The following is an 18846-nucleotide window of genomic DNA, read 5'->3' on the forward strand; positions in this document are numbered from 1 at the left end:
AGGGATTCTCAACCTGAATATCACTGTATCAGTGTTCAATTTCTTGGCCACTGATATGGTAATGGTATTTTGACTGCTTAAAAGAATGTGCTTGTTCTTAGGAGATTCATGCATATAATTTAGGAATAAAGTGTTATGATGTTCTCAATTTCTAAATGGTTCAGAAAGATAAGTATGGGAGTGAGTGTGTGTGTGTGTGTGGTGTATGTGTATTTGCATGGAAGTTATAGAGGAAAGAAAGTGGATATGGCAAAATGTTAATAACAACCAGTGGTCAGGTGAAAGATATGAGAATGTTCATTATTCTTTTGATTTTAATGTATGTTAGAAATTTTTCAAACTAAAAATTCTGGAAAACATCACTGACAGACTTACTAGCAGTTTGGAACAAGTCAGGTAACTCGTTGGCCAACTTTTCCATTGCTATGTCTGCTATGGGGCCGAATAATACCACAGGTCTCTTGAAACCAGCTGAAATGAAACAAGACAGGCCACTAAAATAACACATGTGCCTCACTGTTCAGGTAAGAAGCAAAGGGATTACATAGGCTTTTGAAAATAACCTAATTAAATGAGAGAAATTGTGTTCTCCCACCCACAATTGAACCCAGTTCTTTTCTAAAGGACATGCCTTCACTATCCCCACCATTTTTAAAGATAAACATTGCTATGGGTAATATATAAAAACTTTGGAGTGGTGGTATTAAAAGTTTTTTTTTTTTTTTTTGGTCGTGCAAACTTGCCTCCACTGAGGAATCTGAACAGTAATATTTTGGAAGTCAGGCTCCATGTTAGTGTATGATTCCAACTGTACACCCTGCCTTTGGTGTCAGTGATGGAGGTAAGTTAGGACTTCACCACTGCAGCCTGGAAGTGAAGGAGAACAAGCACAGAGCCCAGGTGGACCACTTCTTGGCCCCACGGGGCCTCCTCACCTTCTCGCAGCAAGACCCTCTCGTAAGCTGGGAACTTGGTGCTAACAGACACAGCAGCTGTTAAGTCTTCCCGACTCTTCCTTAGGTTCTTCTTCACCCCAGATCTCTGGCCACGCATTCTCCAAAAATCTGCCCTGTCCCCAGCATTGTCTCTCTGGGCATTCTGGACACTGGCCATCTGTTCAGCTCTGAGAGAAGAAAGCATGGGAAATGAATCTCTAGAGCCAGGACACGTGGCACATGTGCACGTCATGAACCAGATCTAGTCAGTTTTGCTTAATAACTTGGATTAGAGAAGATTCAGCTTGACAATGAAGATGTTTCTAAGGGGGGAGGACAGGACATGGGGACCTTCATTTCCCCACAGAGGCCAAAAAAAGGCAGGGTTCTCAATGAAATCCACCAGAAGGAGTTCAGTGATAAAAACACTCAATTTGGCTCACCTGGTATGTAAGTAAATGCATAGTAAATACAACTGGAACTCCTACTAAAATACAGGTATCTTTCCTAGATCCCTAAACCAACTAACAGGCATTCGCTGGGATATATAGCCTCTCCCAAGGAAGGAGACCAGAGACAGTTCAACCATTCAGTCCCTCCTGCATATGTTGTGCAAGGCGGTGGACATTCCTTGGGAAACTGTCAGACACAGTCAAGCCCAACAACCAAGCATGTGATGCAAGACACTCATTGCAAACGGGCTGGTGGCTATTTCCAGTTCCAGGCCACATTCTCAAAACAAGTAGATGATGATAAGTAGATGAGATCATGCGGGAGAGGTCATTTGAGGAGTTTATAGTTTGGACCTGGAAAGTGCCCTACAGGCTCATGTGCTGAAGGGTTGGTCACAAGCTGGTGGCACTACTGGGAAGTGGGGAAAACTTTAGGAAGAAGGGCCTAGTTAGAGAAAGTAGGTCACTGGGACACGTTCTTAAAGGGTGTATCTTGTCCCCAATCCCTTCCTTTTTCCAGCTTTACTCCACCACGTACTCCCCACCATGATGTTCTGTCTCACTTCGAGGCCACAGTGATGGGGTCAACTGAATGACTGAAACTTCTGAAATCATGAGCCAAAATAAATCTTTCCTCCTTGAAGTTGTTTTTCTCGGGCATTTTTGTCACAGTGACAGAAAGCTGACTAACACAGGAAGGGAGGGATTCTATGGGCTTGTGGGGGGTGGGGTGGGGGGCATTAAAGGGATGTGTGGAAATGTGTAATGTGAGGTACCTGCTTCTGTTGGGGATCAAGCCTTTTTCCAATTCATTCCCGATCCTCACGGCCAGCCAGTGGCCCAGCTTGCCATCATACAGAGTATCTACCACTCGAAAGACCTCCCCTCTGGTAAAGGCCAGGCTCTGTGGAGTTTCCTTCTCACATTCAAAGTGGCTTCTTATAAAAAATGAATCCCCTCTGCCACAAGCCAGGATGTCTCTATAGACTGAAAGGCAAAAGCATGGTTTGCTGCATTTGGTTTAAAGATCTTTCCGGAGTTCTGGTTTCTCCCATCTCTGATTACCCACTTCACCTTCCTGCATCCAGTGAACCCAGTGCATGGGCCTACAGGAATCACAGCTCTAACAGGAAGAAGGATGTATAACCAACTACATGCGCTGCTGAGATGGTCAATGTTATGTCTCAAATAACCTGGGCTAGGAGATGCCCAGACATTTGGTCAAAACATTATTCCAAATGTTTCTAGAGAGTGTTTCTACATGTTTCTAGAGGGAAGGTATTTTGGGATGAGAGTAATTATTTAAATGGATAGACTGAGTAAAGCATATTGTCCTCACTCATGTGGGTGGGCCTCATCCAATCAGCTGAAGCCCTGAAGAGAGCAAAAAATGAGACCCACCCTCAAGTTAAGAGGGCACTGCTCTTCTCTCTTGGTAGCCTTCAAACTGAGAATTCAGCTCTCCCCAGCCTCTGTAATGGAACCATACTGTCCTGGTTAAACCTTCCAACTGGCTCTGCAGGGTCTCTACCTTTAATTCACCCTGCAGATCTTGGGATATGCCAACCTCCATGATCCTAAGAGCCAATTTCTTATAATAAATCCTACTGGTTCCAACATCTCCCATGAGTTGTTTCTCTAGAAAATCCTGACTAATACAGCTGTCAATCAACCCTCTGAAATGGGCAGGGAAGAGACTATGGTGGCCCCCCACTTTACAGATGACAACAAGGCCGGAGAAGACAAAGCAACTTGTTACACTGGTCAAGGTGGGAGCCAACAGCTGGTGTGGTTCTGGTTACCTGTCATAAGGAAAATCAGTAACAACTCCAGGCAAAACTTAATGGCCTATCACTGTTCAGAAAAACCGTTTAATTCCAATACCAGTGGAATTATTTCAGTAGATGGGGAGGAAACATTTTTTGTACAAAGTTAAACAGCACTCAAGTTTTCTCCATATATACCTGTGACTCTGGGATTAGGCGTCAAGATCCATTTCAATTTTCTTACTCCTGTATTTTCCTATTCTGGCTCCAAGACATCTCTTTCATCCTTCCCACCTCCCTCAAGTAAACTAAATGACCAAACATGCTCACCATCAGCTCGGCTCTGAGCTAAAATGACCACCATTTCACCTTTGGGGATTTCTAACAGGTAGAGTACAGCATCTTCCCGGACCAGCCCTCTGAAGTCCTGTGAGTTCACCTGATAGAAAGGAAAAACAGGAGGAGAAAGATTTCATAGTTAGGTGTCAAGTGACCTAGTCTCTCTGTTCAGTCTTCCAAAGCAAAACAAGGACGTACCAAGATCCTCAGTGTCTCTACTTATACCCTCCCCAGCACCTCCACATGGGCCTGAGCTGCATGGGCACCACTAACTTTCTTGCCTCCCCAAATTGCCAATCCAATTAGAAATAAACCACTAGACCAAGGATTTGTCACTGGATTAGCCTGGACCATCTTTTGGCTATGTCTGCCTCCTCCTCTCCTGTAGTTTCCCATAGAGGTGGCCAGGAAGGTAATGGGTAATAAGCAGCAGTGGGGTCTGTGGTAAAGGAACCTGGTGATCCATTAAAATAAAATCCACAAGTAAGGATTCTGATCAAATCCATCCTTCTCCTATAGATCCTATCACCTGAAAGACATCTAACCTGTGTTTATGAAATCAAAGGGTGTTTATGAAGTTGAAGAGCATCAACCTTATGAAAAACCATTAGTCTAATACATGGCCTTTATAACATAAGCTTCTGGCTCACACCTATTTCTGGCAAAAAGCCCCCATTTATTCCTCAGTGATTGAATAGGGATCACTATAAATGGCGTTTGGAAAATAAATTAGAGAGAAAATAAAATTAAATTGTAATAACAAGAAAAAATATTTTGAAACCAGAATTCTGTATCCTTAAAATTATCTTGAAGTGTTGGATGTTTTAATAATATTTTATAGAAATGAAAAGATACAGAATACAGAATTCCCATGAAATATTTTCTTCAGTTATTGAGAGCTACAAAATCCTTTCAATCATAAAAAAAATGCTTTATTACTTTTAAACTATCATTGATTTAGGGCTTTAATTAAGGCCAAATGTGTGATTAAGTGAAAGTAGGCATTAGACTGAAACTAATCTGGTGCTTTAAAAAAGACAAAAATAAGTAAAAACATGATTTGCTAGAGCAACCAAGCTAACTTTTCCTTTGTAACAATATTTATTATTTAAAATACTGTCATTCCCACCTCTCTGTCCCCAAATAGGGATCATTGAACTTTGGTGCTAATCTTTCCTCATGTGGTTTCTGTATTTCTGTATGGCTACATATATGATTTTATATGAGCTGTAGATGCTTATATTTATTTACTTAAATAAATCAGGGCCATGGGGTAAGGTCGAGGACATCAGAAGTCCCTCTGCCCATCTCTATGGCCACATGAGGCTGAACATCAATCAGGTAAAAAACCACAAAGGTCAAAATGAAATCACGTGAGATAGCTTCATTGGTTTAAAACTAAATAAAAATTTTTTCCCCTCTCTTCCATCCCATAAAGGTTTCTGAAAGATAAATGACAACCATACCAGATAAATAATAAGCAATGATATGGGTCAAGCCAAGCAGGAAAAAATAAACATATTTATATTTCTGTTTTGGGTAAGACATTACACGGTAGCACAGACCACTCTTGCTTTCATTCCACACATCAATCTGTCACCTTTACAAAGCAGAACAGAGCCACACTTAGAAACCCTCCAACTGAAAAATGCCATTAGTCTATGGACACAGTTCACCTCCCAGATTCAGTTTGGGCATGAAAAGCAGCACGGAAACAAATGAAAGTGAAAAGAGCCAGGGCAGCACTTTTGCGCTTTGAGGGTTAGACCACACCATCCTTTCCGATAAATATCCTCTTTCATGAGCTATTTAGTAGTCCACAGGGTCCAGTCCGGTTTGCTGTGAGCCTAGAGAATCCTGTATCAGCTACAGCTCACCATTGTGTACCAGCTTCTCGGCCCTGATAGGCAAACACAATCTTTTTCACCCTTTTGCAGAGCTCAGGGCTCCTTTTGTAGTCCATAGAAAATTTATTCCCACCCTTGAAAGAGGACCACCTCACCACCTGACCTCCCCATACAGGATTACTGCAAAAGAAGCCAGTTCCCACAGTTTCTTCCTTGTCACCAGGGGGTGAGATCAGGAAACAACCATTTCTTAAATATAAATGCTGAGTAATATGACTTTTTACCCATTAAGTGACACTCCCTGTCTTTAATAATGACAAACAGGGAGGTGGGACTATTAAATCCCTATATGAGCTCACTAGAAAATTTAGAAAACACTGTCCCCCCACACCAACTCCCCAACACAAAGAGGACAGATTTATTTTATCCTTGAACTTTAAAGAGCAAAAGCTCCAGATCTCCAGCAGACACCCGATGGCTTCACAGCAGTTAGGAAATATGCTTCTTCTTCATTAGCATAGTTACTAAGCATAAAGTGGTATGCGCTGGCACCTGGACAGGATTTTTATCAGCAGCATTTGGTGGCGCATGTTTCCTAGGATCATGTGCTACACTCAAGTGGCGAGTTCACTCAAGTCGCAAGTCTTCTAGGAGCCCAACTGGAGCCAAGGAGGGTCTAGAGTTTCACTGGAAAGCTTTAGCAAAGCTCATGATCAAGGTCTGCCCTTCCCCTACTCCAGAAATGAAATCTGAACTACTGCCATGGAGCCAAGTGCTGAGAAGGAAGCAGCCATCTGTTTTTGTACTTTGCTGTTCTCTCTAGGGTTCTGTGAATTTCTCTCTCCTCTCCTTTGAGCCTACAAGCACTCACCAGACCCTCAGTAAATGACATATGGGCTTTCCACTAAAATTAACAAGGAAAAAGCAAACAAACAAACAAAAAACAGGAATGGAAAGAAATTCCAAAATTTCAATGAAGACAGTTCTCTAGCATGCTGTATGTCTATAGCAACGGCGTACTTGGCTTTAAATATCAAAATTGAGTTATTTTTTAATTGTTTAACACCAACAGATTATACAAACATACAGCAATTTTAATAAAATGACCAATATGTTGGGCTAGGGATGTAGCTCAGGGGTAGAGTGCTTGAGAAGTAGGCCCAAGGCTCTGGGTTTGATCCTTAGTACTGCAAAAAGAATAAAGAGAAACAGAAAAAAACTACCGAAATGTTATGAACCAGGAATTCTTTTCCTGGATGGTTTTAAAAGTGAACAACATACTGAGTGGCAGCTGTGTGTCATCTGCCAGGAACTGTGCTCTGGGCCTTAGAAGTACTCTCTTTTAATCTTGCCAGGGTTCCTGAGAGGTGGGTATTCTCATCTCCACTCAAGAGACCTGGAAACCACATCTCAGAGGGAGCCAGGGTCACAGAATTACTGAGAGGCTGGAGCAGGGCTCAGATAACAGGGTCTGATGCTAATAGTCATGCCTATTCAATTAGGTCACAAGACCCATTGAAATTTCTTTCTTGCAGGTTCTTAATTAGACTCTTAACTTTTTTCATTAATCAAACTACTAAATTCATAGTGTCTTAAACATTAGAAACTCTTGCAGACCAAGGGATGAGTTTCGGATTCTAGGGCAGATGAGACAGGGCCTATGTGAGACAAGACCTCAGGGCTGGACATCAACACACTTGTCACTGACTGTTTTCACAAGATGACCACCTCCTTGTGGAAGAACACCCAGAAAAGCCCACTCAGCAAGAGACTTCTGGAAACAGGGCTGCGCTTCCCTCACCTTCAGAATCTGGTCTCCCTCCTGAAGGCCTTCCTGCTCTGCAGATGTGCCCTCTTGAATGCCAGCAACAAATATCCCAACATCGTTGCCACCAGCCAACCGGAGGCCCACGCTGTCTCCCTTCTTGAACTTCACCATTTTGGTGTTAGGGCTGCAACAAATTTGGTTCCAGAAAAAAAAAGAGATGAGAGATCATTTTTCAAAGGGGAGGGGAGAGGGCACACTAGCAGACGAGAGATTTAATTTTGTCTATCTACAAAGCAATTTATAGGTGACATTCATCTCATTTTTCTCATCTATTCTATGATTTTATCCTCCTTGGGACAGTTAGGTGAATACCAGCAGGCTCACATTACTGAAGAAGGTGAAATATAAAATGTTTGCATCAGCTTATTTAAGATGAGAAAGCAAATAAAGGGGAGAATTAGGGCCAAAATTAAGCTACCCAACACTCAGTTTAGGATTCTTTTAAACGAAAACCTGCAGGTATCCTCAGCTTTTGTCAAATGAAGACATAGAAGCTGGTCCATGGAAGGTGGTGCTAATACAGCTGCTGCTCCTGACACCATTGAATCAGAGGCTCATTATCAAGTGCAGAGCCCTGGTTACCTCCATTCCCTTCCCCACAATGGGATCATCATGTCACTGCAGTCACTACTGAGGCACCACGGTTTAACAATGCTTCACCTGTTTGGGGCTATGCCTCTGCCAAAAGCAAATATTCAAAATAATATTCTGGAGAAGTAGGCAGGCAAGCAGGGAACATCATCATCACCAAGTTCACCTAGTTCCACAAGTCGCTTTTCAAACAAATGATTCCACTCTCATAAATATCAGCCGTACAGGTTGGTTAAAGGTAAAGAAACCTATTCTTCTGGATTTCAGTTAAGGAGATGAGCAGTGTGGAAAAGAAAACAGGAGAAAAAAGAAAGAGAAAGAGGAGCTGGGGTTATAGCTCAGCTGTGGAGCACTTGCCTAGCATTTGTGAGGCACTGAGTTTGATCCCTAGCACCACACAAAAATAAACAAATAAAATAAAGGTATGGTGTCCATCCACAAAGCGGGGGGGGGGGGGGGATATATATACCCATATATTGCTTCATCTTCAGGACTAGGACGAAGAAAAGTTCTTGGAGCTGGTTTGGGTGGAGGAACTGTGGAATACAAAACATCCATTGTTACTGATGTGATGAGCAAGAGAAAGTTTCTAAATTTCAAAACATAACAAATATTCAAATATTATTTCAAAGTTACCATAAATGGTATTTTTGTTGCTTAAGCTTTTATAGGTACCCACATAGGTACCCATATCTGGAATGGTGGGACATAATGGGTTATGGTGAAACTTAATTTTGAAGCATTAGCATGCTGGTCCTAATACTTTCTCAAAATTTTAAGAAGAGAAACAAACCACCAAAATGCAATGTGCACATGTATAAGATGACAATATTTTCTAGAACTAAAAGATCATATAATGAGACTACATATTTCCCAGGTATAAATATTTATGCACACTAAACAGGATGATAACTGCAGGGTGGCAGAGTTAGGGTGATGAGTTTGGGATCATGGATGAAAGCAATAGGACTATCACCCATCAAATATGTCAAATATGATCAATTTTGATGGCATAAAAAGAGGATGGACTCAACCATTTTAAGAATGAGAGTTGTTTGTTTGTTTGTTTGTTTTTATAATTTCTCTCTCCCTTTCAAACAACTCTCTAAATCTCATGATTCTAAACTCAAGTGTTGAAAATGAATGTCTCAAGTTAGGGGTCTAGCTCAGTGGTGCAGGATGCACTTTGCATGTACAATATCCTGGATTCAAACCATAGGCTCCCCCAAAATGAGTGGTCTTAAAGCCTCACCTGGTTCCTCTTGGTATCTGGGTTCCTTGTTGGTTTCTGTGACAACTGCAGCTGCAGTGTCCCCAGAGGACTTGAATGGAGTGGGTGTGGCACCCATTTTGGACAATCTGTTGGACGTATCCTCCCTTGAACTAAAGCATAGGTTATATTAACATCTCAGAGGTAACAGATACACAAACATGCATGTGTGTAGCTCCCCAGTGTGCAAGGGAAATACATATCATCTCACCTTGGCCTTTCCTTCAGCTTCTCATTGGAGGAATGATAATCATAATCAGAATACTGCTGGCGTCTCTCTTCTGGAGAAAATGATCGGTTTGACTCTATTTCTGAGACATCTGTTTCAAAAAAAAAAAAAAAAGACTTTTATAGTAAAATATTTAAGATATGTATCAGAAATTATGCTATTTCCTCAGTAGGAGATATAGGAAATGTAAGAGACGCAGGAAAAAAAAAGAAGTTAACCTTAAGGGAAGGGCATTAAAAATTAATATAGAGGAAGTCAGATTCAGAACTGTACATTTCTCTTTTCATCCCACATTCCTTTATAACTGCTTCTGAAGGATGAAAATTCAGTTATAGTGAATTCTCAACATCTGCAGGACAACAGTTTCAGGCTCACTACAGCCAAAATCTGCAAATGCTTAAGTCCTTTATATAAAATGGCATAGTATTTGCAAGTAACCTACACACATCTTCCTGTATACTCTAAAGATACATCTAAAGATTACTTATAATGCCTGATACAATATAAACGCTAGGTAAATAGCAAAATAACAAGAAAAAGAGGTATTAAGCAATGAGTTCTGAGAGATTGAATATGTTAAATGGCAAGAGGCTTTAGCAGAGTGTGCCCAAATATTACTACATTTATGTAGATTCAGCACAGTGCTCAGTATGAGACAATTCAAGTTTTGTTTCTTGGAACCTGATGGAATTGCTTTTTCCACATATATTCAATCTGTGGTTGACTGAATCTGAGGATACAGAACCAAGGACCTGGAAGACCAGCTGTACTGTATTACATATTTGCTCATTCCCACCAAATAGATGAGTGCTTCTCAAACCTTAATGTGTATTCAGATCACCTAGGGATCTTCCTGAGGCACAGTTGTTCTGGGGTAGGGCTTGAGATTCTGCAGTTTTATCAATCTCCCGGATGACACTAATGCTGCTGAGGTGCTGGGGACCACACTCTGAGTAGCATGGAAATAAACTGCAAACTCCTAGGACACTGGGGTTAATCCTCACAATCTTTTTGCTTTCCTGAACTGCACTCTTGGCAGTGACCACATGACCAGACTTGTGATATGCTGGAGATCAAATTAAGTTTTAAGTTTTAAATTATTTTTTACAATATATTTTTAGTTGTTGATGGACCTTTATTTTATTCATTTATTTCTATGTGGTGCTGAGAATTAAATTTAGTGCCTCACATGTGCTAGACAAGTGCTCTACCACTGAGCCACAACTCCAGGCCCAAATTTTTATGTTTTAAAAATAAATTCTTTTTTTTTTAAATTTTTATTATTAGTTGTTCAAAAACATTACAAAGCTCTTGACATATCATATTTCATATATTTGATTCAAGTGGGTTATGAACTCCCATTTTTACCTCGTATACAGATTGCAGAATCACATTGGTTATACATCCATGTTTTTACATACTGCCATACTAGTGTCTGTTGTATTCTGCTGCCTTTCCTATCCCCTTCCTATCCCCTCTCCCCTCCCCTCCCCTCCCATCTTCTCTCTCTACCCCATCTACTGTAATTCATTTCTCTCCCTTGTTTTTTTTTCCCTTTCCCCTCACTTCCTCTTATATGTAATTTTGTATAACAATGAGGGTCTCCTTCCATTTCCATGCAATTTCCCTTCTCTCTCCCTTTCCCTCCCACCTCTCGTCCATGTTTAATGTTAATCTTCTTCTCATGTTCTTCCTCCCTGCTCTGTTCTTAGTTGCTCTCCTTATATCAAAGAAGATATTTGGCATTTGTTTTTTAGGGATTGGCTTGCTTCACTTAGGATAATCTGCTCTAATGCCATCCATTTCCCTGAAAATGCCATGATTTTGTCATTTTTTAGTGCAGATGACTACTCCATTGTGTATAAATGCCATATTTTTTTTTTTATCCATTCATCTATTGAAGGGTATCTAGGTTGGTTCCACAGTCTAGCTATTGTGAATTGTGCTGCTATGAACATCGATGTAGCAGTATCCCTATAGTACGCTCTTTTGAGGTCTTTAGGGAACAGTCTGAGAAGGGGAATAGCTGGGTCAAATGGTGGTTCCATTCCCAGCTTTCCAAGGAATCTCCATACTACTTTCCAAATTGGCCGCACCAATTTGTAGTCCCACCAGCAATGCACAAGTGTACCCTTTTCCCCACATCCTCGCCAGCACTTCTTGTTGTTTGTCTTCATAATGGCTGCCAATCTTAGGGTGGTTTTGATTTGCATTTCTCTGACTGCTAGAGATGGTGAGCATTTTTTTATGTACTTGTTGATTGGCTGTATGTCCTCCTCTGAGAAGTGTCTGTTCAGGTCCTTGGCCCATTTGTTGATTGGGTTATTTGAAATTCTTTTTTAAAAACCAAAAGCTTGTTTGAAATCTTAGAAACTTAACATTTTCTCAACTTTTCTGCACAAAAATAATAGCGAATGGTCAAGCAGGATAGAATATGACTCCTTATGGAGTATATATAATTCATATTAGAGAAATGAATATAACTTTTAAAAAGAGAAAAGGTGACCTGGATTGAACACCACAATATCGAGCTATCTGGACTGATTCTTTATTATAGTGTGCACATATGTTACTCCAGATTGCCTTCTCTATTGGAAATACTAACAGCCACTTTTAAAAAAAACACACAAGCAAATGCAGGAAAAGAGCAATGAGCAAACTGACACATTATACAGGTTAGTTCTCCAAACTGCTCAGACATATATTTGTTTTCTTGAATCAGGGTGTATGTTGCCCAGGCTCCTGGGCTCAAGTGATCCTCCCATCTCACACTCCAAGGTGGCTGGGACTACAGGTGCATGCCACCTTCCCGCTACAGGTTTTGATTTCAGTGGCTTAATTAAGAGTTCTCTGGGAGTTTACAAGTGCACCAGAATTTCATACTGGAAACCTAATTTCAGTAGACACTTAATAAACAAATAACAACCGAACACTTAACTTTTGAAATTAAAGTTTAAAAGAGAACACTTCACTGGAAATTCAACTTCTGACTGGCTGGCTTTGCTAACCGGATGAGAATGCAAGGCCAATGGTCCTACTGACTTTTGGCTAAGCTCCCCACCATCCTTTTTCCTTACCTTCTATTTCAGAGTCACTGTCATTTAGCGAGGGAATGTTGATGAGGGTCTGCTTGCTATCTCTCAACACAACGAGCTGGAGTTTTCCTCTGGACTTCTCTATCAATTTTCGTGCATCCATTAAAGACATGTTCTCAGTGACAGTTCCATTGATCTGTATTTATGAAAAATAATAATGCTATATACAATAGAATTTTCACAGCTAAGCATGCAATTTATATGTTTTCCTTCTACAAACATAAAGACTTTGCTCAGATACTCAGACAGACTTGGACTTAGGATCATTGAATAAAAAAACAAAATCTTTTTTTTTTTAACCTTAGGCAATGAATATTTTTGTTTATTATGTTGCAGGTATATTATGCATAAAAAAGTTAATCTGCACGTCCTGTGTAGAGAATCCATAATTCTTACTCTCCAGAATTTCACATTCCATTACAGACATAGCAAACTTAAAAACCAAAACTGTTAATAAGAAAAATGGAAATTAATCCTCTAAGAAAATAACACTTAAAAAAATTAATGCACTAGTTATACATAATATGGGTTTGGGGTTGGGGTTATGACTCAGTGGTGGAGCGCTCGTGTCGCATGTACAAGGCTTGGGTTCGATCCTCAGCACCACATAAAAATAAATAAAATAAAGTTATTTTTAAAATGGGGTTCATGCTGACATATTCATAAATGCATATAACATAATTTTCTCCATTTCAATACCAGTACTATTTCCTTCCCTTCCCTCCTCCCTTCCCTGAGCCCCTTCCCCTATTCTACTGGTCTTCAACAATGCATTACAATTTTATATATAACTATAATGCATTGAGTAAAAATAAATAAACAATAATTATCTTTTAAATTAAACGTAATCCTGAATACCTGGCTCCCAAATGCAACCATGTAAAAGCTGCAGTATACTCTGCTAATTTATTTAACTTGCAAGCTTAAGACAATTGTTTGGTTTACTACTGGAACATGTTTCCTCACTGGAGAGGTTTACGATAACTATTAAATTTAACCAGCATTCATATACTACCGCTCTCCCTTTCATCTTTCCTTATTTTAAGGAGTAAAAACCTCAACTTTAAGTCAACAGGAAAAGAGACAGTATTTTTTAAGGTTTCTTTTAAAAAGTGACATTAAAGGGGCTGGGGCTGTAGCTTAGTGGCAGAGTGCTTGCCTAGCATGGGTGAGTCATGGGTTTAATCCTCAGCACCACATAAAAATAAACAAATAAAATAAAGGCATTCTGTCTATCTACAACTAGGGGGAAATAAATAAATAAATAAATAAATAAATAAATAAATAATAAATAAATAAATAAATAAGTAAGTAAGTAAGTAAAGTGAGTAAGTAAGTAAGTGACATTAAAGTAGCGCAAAAGAGCAATGAGCATATGGATACATTATATAGGTTAGTTCTCTGGTTTTTCTTCTTTTTCTTTTTTTCCCCTCAGTGCTGGAGATGGGACTCAGGGCCTGGCATGTGCTCTACCATAGTACTATACCTACAGCCCTGAGTCTGGTTTTTCTGATAAAATCATCTTGCATGTGCTGCTCTTCCTATTGATTCCCAACACAGCCAAGTTTTTCTTTATTGGCATTTGAACGTGGAGTTGCATACTAGGAATGCATTTAGGAACATAGCTGTTCTCTGTCCTCATCCACCCACCTTGAGAATTATGTCCCCTTCATGAAGATTGCCATCTTTAGTTGCCAGACCTGTTCTGGTCATCTCCTTGATGAAGATCTGACTCCCCAGCCGGAGACCATACTCTAGAAACAAAAACATAAATACACACGTATGTCAGCCTAGCTACTATTTAAAAAATTACAAAAAATTAATATCATGTGGAATGTTCTATTGTTATGGGCCTAGACTCTTATTTTAAAAAAAAATCAAGGTCATTTAAAAAAAAAAAGAGGCAAAGGAATTATTCCACATTTAAAAAGAGACATAAAAGCCAAAGGCAGTGCATGAACTCCATAGATCCTTGATCCAGCACAGGGGAGGGGATGGGTCACAATATTTTGGACTAATTCCAAAATGAGCTATATTATAATATATGACGGGCTATTAATGTTTATTTCCTTAAGTGTGACAGTGGCATTGTGATATAGGAGAATGTTCTTATTCTTGAGAGATTTCACCTGCTGGAATATTTACTGGTAATGAGTGAAGCTGCTTATAACTTACTTTCAAGGGGGTTCAAAGAAAAAAGGGAGGAAAAGGACATAGAAAGCAAATGTAGCAAAATGTTAACAATTGGTAGAACTGGGTGAAGGCTATAGGTGTACTACAAAATTAATACTTTTCAAATAAAATGTTGGAAACAAAAAAGCAACTCAGCACATCTTCTGCTGACAATGAGGCTGCCCCCAAAAGGAAGTACGCAATACTCCCTTCTGTAACAATGTAACCGGTACAGGGTCATGTGCTGAAAGTTCAGTGTGTGAAGAAAAGCAGTAAGACAGGCAAGGCAATTCTGAAAGAATTCAACTAAAGCCAGCAGAGCTCTGGGTGTTCATGCACTTGGCATTACCATCAAATGAAAATAACACATTAACTAAGGATGTGTATTTTTAAATATTTTAAATATTCTTCAAACTATTCTGATTTTCCTTATTAAACCTGTAAAAACATGCATTTTAAGGATGAATTTTGGTTACTTTAAGAAGCTATCACAATCTAGAAGTCTGAAAACAAATACATTCATTTTTTTAAAATTATCACCACTGTTCTGAAAGAAAATCTTATTATAAAACAGTAACTTTCTCTAATTCAGGAAAGTTATGAAGTAAATTTAAAAATTAAGTTTTTGATGGTTTACAGTAAACCTGAATCCCTCACATACACAAGGAGCTGATAAGAATACCAAACAGGAAGGGTGAGGACTCCTCTACCTTCATGGGTGATGACGCTCTACTAGTCAAACAGCATCGCAGCCCCGGACACAAAGCTGACAAGTCTGACTGAATAATTTCTTTCTTATATATCAATACCCCCTCTATCTTCTCAAAAATTGCACTTCTGTTATACCTCTGCAAATAGATGTGTTAATGTATGTGTGGGCATTTCTTAAATGAAGAAATCAGCTGACCAGCTTCTAAGACCTTGATATGCAAGGTGATATGGTGCCCAATGAAATGAGCCTATGAATTGATGGTATTTTTTCCTTAATCAAATGTATGTCTGACCTATTGTTGAACTTCTTATGTACACACTATTCTTATGCACACTAGACAGTGAAAGCTAAGTTATTACATAATCTTAGCAAAGGGAGAAAAAAATTCTTTTAAAGTGGAGGGCTGAGGCTGTAGTTCAGTGGGAGAGCACTTTCCTAGCACATGTGAGGCCCTGGGTCCAGTCCCCAGCAAATGCTCCCCCCACAAAACACACACACACACACACACACACACACACACACACAGAAGTGGAATTGTTCATATGGTGATTTCCTGATTTGGGGAACAAAATGGCCAAGAAAAAGCAAAACACTGTATGAACACAGAGGCATAACCCCCTTTTTTCCCCTTGAGTTACTAAGACTGGTCATGATGGGGGCAGTCTCTTAGGATAATGTGTTTCTAAATTGTGGGGTTTGAGATCAACTTAGTGGGCTGCAACCAGTATTTTAAAAATTTAATGTAATGGAATTCTCAGGTACACCACACTGAATACGTAATGTTCCACCAAACTTCTGTCAGAGGTGCTTCTATGATTGTTTACAAGAAATAGTTATTTTCATGGCAGGAGCTAGGGAAAGAGGGAAGAAGGTGGAGGAAGAGCAAAAGGAGAAAGAAAGGAGAAGTTTGAAAAGCAGTGCATTCAGGAACTTAAGATCCTGGGTGCATGCCCCAAAGCATGAGGTCAGACACTTAAAGAGGTGTCTCTTATCATATTCTCACTCTCAAAACTTCTCTACATCCCATCTGTCAATCTAGATACAGGGTGGTTCTTATTCTGCTTGAGGGTTCTTGAATGATCACCTCCTCACAAGAGTTATAAAAATTCTGTGAAATCATTACACCTAAGATGCACCTTCCTCAGGATGATGTGTTCTCAGCTTTCAGCTTTATTTTCTCACCCTGAACCCCACTCAGCCCCTCACATTATTCTTCAGTTATTTTCAATAGGCACCTGGTTATATAACTCAACCCTTTATGAAAAATTAAGAGAAAACAAGCCCTCTCATTTGGCAGGCTATTTAAATGCAAATCCCCAAACTGAAAAGCAGGAGGTCTTTCACTTTCACTTTGCTTGGGGGTGGGGGCACTTTTCATCTTTTTTTCTCTAGAAATAATAACTATTGGAGAGCAAAAGGAGATAAGATATGTTAGAAGAAATTTTTAAGTCAGAAGACAAGTACTGATGCTAGGATTAGCTCAACAATAGGCTCTCAAGCCCTGTTCACTCACCTACTGATCTCCTATCAGCTACTCCCAAGGGATGGAGTTTGAGTTCTAGCTCCATCATCTACATACTGGCTTCACGACGGGCAAGTTGCTTCCCCATCTGAGTCTCAGAATCTTCACCTATGAACTACAGGTGCTAACTGCTTCTCTAGCTGCAATATAGAGTTTTGATGCCTCTTGGATGTGATAAAATGGGTGTGGCAGAGACCACCTCCACCACAGATCTACCCAAACACCTCCCTATATCATGGTATTCCTGACCTACAGCACTAGAATAAAACCTCCTTCCACACAGGGTTCTTATAAAGATTAAATAAGAGAATATTTACCCAGCATAGCTCCTGGCATAGAACAGAAAATCAAGAAGTGCTGGAGAACTGTCTTCTCTCTTGGTTTCTTTAGCTTGAGAAGCCCACTACCTGCAGGCCCCAGGGCCACTCCATGTTTCTGATTCCATGGGGCTGGGGTGAGGCCTAAGAATCTGCATTGTAACAAGTGTCCAGGTGGTATGCTACTTAGAGAACCACTGGCCTGGTAATGCAAAGCCAAACTTGGAGAGCCTGGTTTTGCCATGGTGAAACTATTGCACAGGGCAATGGACTCTTCCATGCCTGTTTCTTTGTCTATAAAATAATGGTACAGGTGGTGCTCCCTTAGGGTGCAGTGTGTAAGAATTAAATGAGCCAACAGGTGACCCGCAATGAGGTCAAAGCTGGGCACCTAGGAGGTGCTATGGAAGAGCTGGTTATAACTAGTAGCACAGTGCTTGTTTTCCACCTACCTTCATTAGGTTTGCTTTTCATCAGAAGGACCCCAATGGGCCTGTCCGAGTCTGACTGGCCAGTGTGCTCTGGCCGAGCCCTGGGCTGGGGGCTGGGGCTGCGGGAATGCAGGTGCTCTCGGCTGTGGCTCCTGGCGCCCTCGTAGCGGGCATCGGGCTGCGCCCTGCGGCGGTGCTCGGTGGGAGGGCTGTAGGTGCGATCTTCGGGCTCGTAGGCCTGGTGATAGGCACGCTCATAGTCCCGGTCAATGCTCCGGCCACGGCTGCGGTCCCGGGGTGGTCCAAAGCCGTGGTCCAGGCCGCGCTCCAGGCTCCGGCCACGACTGCGGTCTCGGGCGCGTCCATAGTCCTGGTCCAGGCCGCGCTCCAGGCTCCGGCCGCGGCTGCGGTCCCGCTCCCGGCTGTATGCCCGCTGGTAGGGACGGCCCCTTTCGTCCTCCCAGCTGTGGCTCAGCCTGTCGTGGCTGCTATGCCGGCTCCTCTCGCTGTACCCGCTGCGGAAACTTCCACCGTCAAAGTCGTCCATCGCCTCAAAAGCCCGGTCATCCTGACTGAGGGGTGGGCTGCCCTGCAGCGGCGCCACCTGCACCTTCCGGGGCCTCTTGACTACCTGTCAACAAGACAGACACTGTTGGATGCAGGACAGCCGCAATTCAACACAGAGAAGGAGGTGGTCAGGGTGCTGGTGCTAGTTTCAATAAAACAGGTCCCTCTTCACTCACAGCATCAGAAAATGAAGAAACCCCCCCCCCCAACAAACAAACAAACAAAAATAACCCTCTGTCTCTTAAACAATCAGCTATGACCCTGCCTGTGCACTAAGTCTTGGGTTTCTCATCAGGAACCAGAGTCAGTTAAAACCTCAGGGAGTTAAAATAAGACAATAACTGTGAAGGCTCTGCATTCCCTGTCTCAAATGGAGAATAATAAGAACACCTGCTTCCATCGAGAGCAAAAAGCCTCAGAGGCCAGAACTCTCTATATTATGAAGATTCAGAAAGTGAGACATTCTATATGTAACTGCCTAGACTCTTCCAAAATTTAATACCACTAAAAAGAAGGGGTGCCAGGCACATGCTTATAATCCCAGTGACTCATGAGGCTGAGGCAAAAGGATAACAACTTTGTGACCAGCCTGGGCAACTTAGCGAGATCCTGTATCAAAATCAAAAATAAAAAGGGCTGGAATTATAGCTCAATGGAAGTTCAATTCCCAGTAAACCCTCTCCACCTACACACACACACACACACACACACACACACAGTGAAAGGAGGGAGAGAGGCAAGGGAAAAAAGGTACCCTTCTAGATTAAAAGAGA

General features: G+C 41.0%; 1 protein-coding gene across 4 annotated transcripts in view; it reads right to left on the bottom strand.

Annotated features, from left to right (window-relative positions):
• The window catches only part of Tjp2 (tight junction protein 2), a 145813-nt gene that overhangs the window by 16895 nt on the left and 110072 nt on the right, over window positions 1-18846 (bottom strand). For all 4 annotated transcript variants that reach the window (XM_077797015.1, XM_026389271.2, XM_026389270.2 and 1 more), the window contains 11 exons: window positions 17528-18137; window positions 14003-14106; window positions 12335-12488; window positions 9240-9348; window positions 9011-9141; window positions 8228-8294; window positions 7141-7291; window positions 3484-3592; window positions 2164-2374; window positions 936-1123; window positions 376-471 (listed from right to left, as the gene is read on the bottom strand). In XM_077797015.1, the coding sequence (XP_077653141.1) occupies window positions 376-471; window positions 936-1123; window positions 2164-2374; window positions 3484-3592; window positions 7141-7291; window positions 8228-8294; window positions 9011-9141; window positions 9240-9348; window positions 12335-12488; window positions 14003-14106; window positions 17528-18137 (1930 nt within the window). The remainder of the gene's footprint in view (window positions 1-375; window positions 472-935; window positions 1124-2163; window positions 2375-3483; window positions 3593-7140; window positions 7292-8227; window positions 8295-9010; window positions 9142-9239; window positions 9349-12334; window positions 12489-14002; window positions 14107-17527; window positions 18138-18846) is intronic.

The sequence above is a fragment of the Urocitellus parryii genome, chromosome 4 (assembly GCF_045843805.1).
Source record: "Urocitellus parryii isolate mUroPar1 chromosome 4, mUroPar1.hap1, whole genome shotgun sequence".
NCBI classification, from domain to species: Eukaryota; Metazoa; Chordata; class Mammalia; order Rodentia; family Sciuridae; genus Urocitellus; species Urocitellus parryii.